The 6,743-nt window shown below is 38.0% G+C and overlaps 3 protein-coding genes across 4 annotated transcripts; 2 read left to right on the top strand and 1 right to left on the bottom strand.

The window, feature by feature from the left end:
- Nucleotides 1-87: 87 nt before the first annotated feature.
- LOC105555777 lies at nucleotides 88-2,138 on the top strand. 2 transcript variants are annotated; one of them, XM_012002821.1, is made up of 4 exons: nucleotides 88-860; nucleotides 1,103-1,201; nucleotides 1,268-1,643; nucleotides 1,755-2,138. In XM_012002821.1, the coding sequence occupies exons 1-4, from the start codon at nucleotides 773-775 to the stop codon at nucleotides 2,128-2,130; spliced, it is 939 nt and encodes a 312-aa protein (XP_011858211.1). In that variant the 5' UTR covers nucleotides 88-772; the 3' UTR covers nucleotides 2,131-2,138. The 2 variants fall into 2 exon arrangements, with proteins under 2 accessions (XP_011858211.1, XP_011858210.1); XM_012002820.1 differs by having other exon boundaries at nucleotides 1,268-2,138.
- A 136-nt stretch (nucleotides 2,139-2,274) lies between these two features.
- Nucleotides 2,275-4,213, bottom strand: LOC105555778 (putative nuclease HARBI1). The gene is made up of 5 exons (XM_012002822.1): nucleotides 3,960-4,213; nucleotides 3,661-3,839; nucleotides 3,314-3,559; nucleotides 3,004-3,139; nucleotides 2,275-2,934 (listed from the first exon to the last, which is right to left on the bottom strand). The coding sequence occupies exons 1-5, from the start codon at nucleotides 4,069-4,071 to the stop codon at nucleotides 2,393-2,395; spliced, it is 1,215 nt and encodes a 404-aa protein (XP_011858212.1). The 5' UTR covers nucleotides 4,072-4,213; the 3' UTR covers nucleotides 2,275-2,392.
- A 214-nt stretch (nucleotides 4,214-4,427) lies between these two features.
- On the top strand, nucleotides 4,428-6,170 carry LOC105555779 (DNA methyltransferase 1-associated protein 1). The gene is made up of 3 exons (XM_012002823.1): nucleotides 4,428-5,177; nucleotides 5,257-5,587; nucleotides 5,895-6,170. The coding sequence occupies exons 1-3, from the start codon at nucleotides 4,618-4,620 to the stop codon at nucleotides 6,153-6,155; spliced, it is 1,152 nt and encodes a 383-aa protein (XP_011858213.1). The 5' UTR covers nucleotides 4,428-4,617; the 3' UTR covers nucleotides 6,156-6,170.
- The last annotated feature ends 573 nt before the right edge of the window (nucleotides 6,171-6,743 follow it).

Below are 6,743 nucleotides of genomic sequence, written 5' to 3' on the forward strand. Positions count from 1 at the left end.
AATTTAGCCGGAATAGCAAGCTGCTTTCGATCATCTGTACACGTGCCATTTAATTTGTGTATTACACAAATCTTTCCACGAAACAGACAGTTTTAAGTGCAAAAGGTGCGAAAGTGCAGAATCACTCCAGCATCCCCTTAATGGCACAATAGCCACAGGTTTGTGTTCATATTATTGTAACAGTGGAAGAGAATTTACAATAGTTTTCGAGATGACATTGCGTCGAATCTCTATGTCATCTCTAATTTTTTATACGTCGTGAGACTGCAAACTTTTATTTTTTATTGTTAAAACAACGTGATTACGTAAGGTCTGTGTGCCTCGCATGCCCCACATGCGCCCTCTGTGGACATTGAAAACGTTGACATGAACTACGTAGCCAACGTCCACGTTTGGGCTAAGCGGATAACGCAGGTGTGCACGTTTTGGTTGTGTTCCGTGCTATGTGCAATTGTCTATCATGAGAAAAGTTGATGTAAATATCATGCAGATTTTTCCTACTGGCTCTTGTAATTGGCTCTTGTAAGGAATCCAGTAGGAAAAATAGCCGTTGGCTTTAAATATTAGAACGGACTATCGCCGGTATTCATAGTCCGTTCTTATTGAGTGCGTTCCGGCAAGACACTGCTACCGTAGCGCTACGGTAGCGCTACGGTAGCGCTACACGAGTGCGTTTCGGCAAAACTTTCCGCTACAACTGCAGCGGTCGCCATTTTTCATAACTGCTCAAGGATTGCTAGGTTATACTCTACAACAAAGGAGATAAACATTAATGAAGATGGAAAGAGTTATTTATAATCACAATAACAAAGAATATGAAGTGAACGAGCCATACGAAATTCATATGAAACTGCAAACAGGTAAGCAAGCATATTGGTGATAAGAAACACAAATTAACGTTATAACTAGGTTAATAACATTCCTAGAGAACATGCATGTCTAAAAGATATCTTTAAAACATCTATTAGACGTCTTTTAGACATAAGACGTCTAATAAACGTCTTAAAAATGTCTTTTAAACATGCATGTTCTCTGGGATTAGTTATACAAAGGTTAAAGATGAGCAAATTTATAATATTTTGAAATATTTATTTTGTTCCAGATGAAACTTACTGTGCACAATATTTTGCAAATTTATCTACTTATGATGCAACAGAATCGCATGTTGATGATACTGAATGCATCGATGATAGTGATAATGGTAAGCATTACTTAATATAGCTAAATTAACTTTAGTTTATTATTATTATTATTTATTGTGTCTTAGATTCAAAAGCATTATGGGATCGTAAATCAACTAAAATGATGTTAGCAAAATATCTGGAGCGGCTCTCAAAATTTCGGAATCCCAAATTTAAAAAAAGTCGCCTTTGGAAGGAAATGGAAACTGAAATGAAGGCATTGGGATATTCAAAAATTAATGCCCATAGTATCGATCGGAAAATGCGAAACATGAAGTCAACGTATAAACGGATAAAAAATAATAAGAAAAAAACTGGAAGAGGCCGCGAGGATTGGGTGTTTTACAACGAGATGGATGAAATTTTCAATATGGATAAGTCTGTAAATTTCGAAGAAGGAATTTCATCAATGGAGAGTGGGCAAGATTCTACTAACGAAGCTCTAGATTTTTCAAAGCACAGGTTATCGTCACCAACCTTATCTTTTCAACACTTCAATGATATTAATAACAGTACAATATTTTTGAATTACGTTGATTCTGTTTCATCAAATTATAATGCGTTTTCGGACAGTGATTTAGAAAGTAGCAGTGAGAGACCATCGACATCATTGAGTAACGTATTTGATGAACAGTCTTCAATTTTAAATGATGAAACAAGTACTCATGATGCTTCTACCAGAGATTCCAATGAAGGAACACCATTAAATAAAAAGAAACTGTATAACCAAAGAAATAAAGCCATAGAACTGGAATTAAGAAAAATCAACATTTTAGAAAGCATAGAGAAGAAACAGGAGTCTAAAAATATGATTGAAAAACAGTTGGAAAGATTTGCGACTGCATTAGAAACAAAAAATGAATTGGCTAAAAAGAAAATCGACATATTAGAAAAAAAGAATGAGTTATTGTACATGTTATTAAAATCTAAGAATGATACTTCTAAATAAAAATTAATAGTACAAAAACTTTTGTGTTCATTTTTTATTTAATTTAATCTTATAATTTTTCAGGAACAATATTTAAAATCTGTACAAAATACTTTTTACAAAACTAAATTAAAATGTTTTTTAAGTATTGTGTGTATGTGTCATGTGTGTGTGCATGTGCGTGAATAAAACTTATTTGATTTTTAAATTGGTGGATTCATAAAAAAATATGTGCTGGTTTTCAGGGCTGGTGATACGATTTCAAATTTCTTAACATTGCACGTTACAGTATTTGAAACCTGTTCGCAATTTCTTGTCTTTTTAGTCGCCCATTGTCACCTAGACATTCATTATTATCACTTTCATCGCTGTCTTGATCTTCACGCTCAATATATTCGTTAATATTTAAATTGTCTTTTATTTCAATTTCATTACGTAATATAAGGAAATTGTGAAGAGTGCATGCAGCTGCAATAATATGATTTGCCATTTCAGTACTTTGCACATCAAGATACTTCAATCTTCGCCACTTTCCTTTCAGCAATCCGTATGCACGCTCTATTATCGATCGTATCGAGGAAAGTCTAGTATTATACATAAGCTTTTCTGGAGTTAAATTTCCATTGTCTCGAAATGGTGTCATCACATTTTGAAGTAACGGATATGCAGAATCACCTATAATATGTCGTTGAGCAGGTAAAAGTGGGCTTTCTTGGTCTGTCAGTCTGGTGTAAATAATACTACTCCGAAAAACTGCTGCATCATGTGCACGTCCAGGTCGACCGATAAGACAGTCGATAAATTTTCCTGTGTGATCACAAACACCTGTAATAAAGTATAATTATTCCAAAAATTGTGTACAAAGTAAGTTAAATAAGTATAGTTAAGTTCTACCTTGCAAAATAATAGAGTGAAATTCTTTGCGGTTATAATAATCATTTGCATTCCTAGGCGGCTGTTTAATTGCGATATGACAGCCGTCAATAGCTCCTACAACACCCGGAAATCCTCTTGATCGAATTCGAAAAATCTAAAATCAAACATTGAATGTAGAAAATATTTAAGTATTTATTATTTCAAGTGATTTGATACAAAATTATATTATTAGATAAAATGAAATTTAAAAAAATAAGACAGTCTGAAACAGTTAAAATTGTTAAGAATTATTCAAAATACTACATAAACTGGAAACAAAATAATATACTTTTTCACTTTCTTCACAGTCCTCATTATTTGGCCATCTTATAAAACGTGGCATTATTCTTCTTAGCGTCCAAACCACTTCTTTAAAAGCTTTCCAAGCTATACCTTTGGATAGGCCAAATCTATCTGCAACTGATCGAAAACTTTCTGGCGTGGCTATAATCCAAACTGTTAAAAATAGTTTCTTCGATAATGGTATATCATTTTCTCTCTGTCTAATTAGAGGTCTCACTATATTTTCCAATTCCTGAAAATAAAAGAATTATCCTGAAAATAAAAGAATTAATTATAAAGAACGTAAATATTGGATAATGCCTACTATAATGGTTAGATATAAATTATATTTACCATGTATGTTCCTCGATGCATTCTAAAATGCAAATAAAATTGGTTGTCGCTATAACGTGGTATTACTTCTTCAAAATAATGTAAATTTACAATTTCATTATTCTGCCTTTCAGGATAAAATATTTCATTAAGTATTCCATCTGCCAAAATATTCAAAACCTTGGCGTTGTTTCCTTGTTCTAAGAAACGGATACAAAGAAAAATTTAATGTGGAAGAAGAAATGGATATAAGATTATTAAAGTTTGTATTTTTAAAGATTGCCACAATTATTATTATTACAAAATTAACTATTTTTTACCTCGTAAGTCATATAAAATGAGTCCTAGAACTTCTTCCTCTTCATCGTTGCTTTCATCTGATGAATCATCGAACAATATGTCATTCATGAGCCAATCTTCAATATTTTCCATTCTATTCGTTTCAATTAATTGGTAAACACAACTTTTACAATTAAAATTCAATTTTGAGGTTATGCACGCTAGTATATATGGCACCGCTACAGTTGTAGCGAAAAAGCTGTAGCGCTACGGTAGCAGTGTCTTGCCGGAACGCACATGGGGCACCGCTACAATTGTAGCGAAAAAGCTGTAGCGCTACGGTAGCAGTGTCTTGCCGGAACGCGCTCATTGATTTTGAAATAAGAATCGACTATGAATACCGGCCTTAATTAAGTTGGTTCCTCTGTTGTGCACAGGACCTAATTTTCCAACCAATCAATGGCTGCAGATGGACTTCACCCCCCCCCCCCCCTCGGCCGGAAGAATTGCTTACACTGCATCTATACTTTCTTACATTCATGCTTTAACCTAGCGAAAATCTAACCTCGAAACACAGAGGCTGTCTTCGCGAGAGAATACTATTTTTTTTGTGATCTCCCGTTGAACGACGGGCTGTAAACGCCCTAAACGTATCCTTTAAATTAAGTAGTGCGCAAGGAAATACTAGTAATCCTCGCGATGGCGGACGTACGCGACATTCTGGACATCGAGATGCCGACGACGACGGAGCTTACGAAAGAGTCGATACTGGGCAGCGACAAGAAGAGTCGCAGGCGGTATGACTACAACAAAATGCCGAAACGCCCCGAGGGCATGCACCGCGAGGTGTTCGCCCTCCTCTGCAAGGATAACAACGACGTGCCGCCGTTGTTCCCGACCGACACCGCCAAGGGGTACAAGCAGGTGCGAGCTAAGCTCGGCATGAAGAGGGTCAGGCCGTGGAAGTGGACGCCGTTTACCAATCCGGCGCGTACGGACGGCGCGATCTTCCATCACTGGCGGCGCGTCGCCGACGCCGGCAAGGAGTATCCTTTCGCAAAGTTCAATAAGAAAGTTCCCATTCCTACGTACACGAATACGGAATACGTTCAGCACTTGGTGGCCAACGGCTGGACGCGAGCGGAGACCGATCACCTGTTCGATCTGTGCAGAAGATTCGACCTCAGGTTTATCATCATCAGGGACAGATGGGATCGCGCCAAGTTTCCTACCAGATCTGTAGAAGACTTGAAAGAGAGGCAAGGCATAAGATTTGCGTTCCCGTCGATTCGAATGTGCTATTTTGAGATGCGTTTGTCATTTGAAGTAAATCCACAGGTATTATCAGGTGTGCGCTGCGCTGATAAAGGCAAAGTCCCACACTGACAAGGTGTACGTCTTTGATGCCGAACATGAGAAGCGCAGGAAGGAACAACTGAAGAAGTTGTTTGAACGCACCCCTGAACAGGTGGAGGAAGAACAGACTCTGCTGGCCGAGTTGCGCAAGATCGAGCAGAGGAAAAAGGAGAGAGACAGGAAGACGCAAGATTTGCAGAAGTTGATAACAGCGGCCGATCATCAGGCGGATCCCAGAAAGAGCGAGAGGAAATCTTCCAAGAAGAGCAGCAGCTCTTCTAGAAATAGACCGAATAAAACTGATACTTCTCACGTACGTCAAAATTGGAGGAAAATCCTCTATTATGAGACAGGCACCTAATATGAGACAGCAGGGTTTCCGCTAAATTAATAGGCATCGTTTGGTTCCATCATAAATTTATTGCCCTTGGAGTGAAATCTGTTTAGTAGAAAATTCATTGTTAGATCGTGTAATCGTAGCGAAAGAAGATTTGTGATTTAAATTGGACGTTGAGAATCTGCTGTCTTGTATTAAAAGCCTATCTCATGAGACATTCCTCTATATTCTGTGTACTATGGTACATTTACGTATATATCGAGACATTTATTTTAATTTACAGGCAGTGGAGTCAGCTGGAATTAAATTTCCCGATTTTAAGAATAGCGGCGTTACTCTTCGTTCTCAGAGAATCAAATTGCCAAGCAGTCTCGGTCAAAAGAAAATGAAAGGCATCGAGCAAATGCTCAACGAGTTACGCTTAGGTAAGGGTCGATATAATGAGGATCCGCGCAGCCACTTTCGTCCGCTAGGAGCGCTAGGGAGTTGCCGACCTAAGCCGCGTCTGCTAGCCCGTAAGCGACTACGGAACTGTTGCAGCTAAAGCGGAGAGCACACACTTTTGCACAACCCCTGGTCCACAATCTTGCTTTAAGTAAGCTGTAAGCTTCAAGCCGTAAGAAATCAACCAATCACAGGCATTTATTCCTCTCATTCTCATCTGTGATTGGTTGATTTCTTACGGCTTGAAGCTTACAGCTTAATTAAAGCAAGATTGTGGACCAGGGGTAAGTGCATAAGCATATGCATAACGAATTTGATTGGTCCATTTCCTTGTGCATTTGCGTATAGACCAATCAAATTCTTTATGCATACGCTTGCGCGCTTATGCAAAAGTGTGTGCTCCCCGCTTAAGAGCCGTGGCACACAAATGACCTTAGTCCCAGTCTACAATAGAGGATTTAAGCCCTAAGCTTTAAGAAATTGACCAATCACGGTCAAGTACGAGTAGAATACGCGATTGTGATTAGTCAATTTCTTAAGGCTTAGGGTTTAAAGCCTCCGCTACAATAATTCTCAGTTCTGTCTACAATGATCGTAGTCGTAGTCGCTCGATAAGAATTGACCAATCGCAGTCGATTATTCTTACGACTACGACCATTGTAGACAGAACCGAGAATCATTGTAGCGG

This window comes from Vollenhovia emeryi, unplaced genomic scaffold (assembly GCF_000949405.1).
Source record: "Vollenhovia emeryi isolate VEMERY1.0 unplaced genomic scaffold, V.emery_V1.0 DF940743.1, whole genome shotgun sequence".
Lineage (NCBI taxonomy): Eukaryota > Metazoa > Arthropoda > Insecta > Hymenoptera > Formicidae > Vollenhovia > Vollenhovia emeryi.

Coding starts and splice junctions, on each gene's coding strand:
- LOC105555778 (XM_012002822.1), bottom strand. CDS start 4,071: ATGGAAAATATTGAAGATTGGCTCATGAATGACATATTGTTCGATGAT. Junction 3,840..3,959: donor CATTTTATATGACTTACGAG/GTAAAAAATAGT, acceptor TCCGTTTCTTAG/AACAAGGAAACAACGCCAAG. Junction 2,935..3,003: donor TCACTCTATTATTTTGCAAG/GTAGAACTTAAC, acceptor ACTTTATTACAG/GTGTTTGTGATCACACAGGA.
- LOC105555777 (XM_012002820.1), top strand. CDS start 773: ATGAAGATGGAAAGAGTTATTTATAATCACAATAACAAAGAATATGAA. Junction 861..1,102: donor TCATATGAAACTGCAAACAG/GTAAGCAAGCAT, acceptor ATTTTGTTCCAG/ATGAAACTTACTGTGCACAA. Junction 1,202..1,267: donor CATCGATGATAGTGATAATG/GTAAGCATTACT, acceptor ATTGTGTCTTAG/ATTCAAAAGCATTATGGGAT.
- LOC105555779 (XM_012002823.1), top strand. CDS start 4,618: ATGGCGGACGTACGCGACATTCTGGACATCGAGATGCCGACGACGACG. Junction 5,178..5,256: donor GTAGAAGACTTGAAAGAGAG/GCAAGGCATAAG, acceptor GTAAATCCACAG/GTATTATCAGGTGTGCGCTG. Junction 5,588..5,894: donor ATAAAACTGATACTTCTCAC/GTACGTCAAAAT, acceptor TTTAATTTACAG/GCAGTGGAGTCAGCTGGAAT.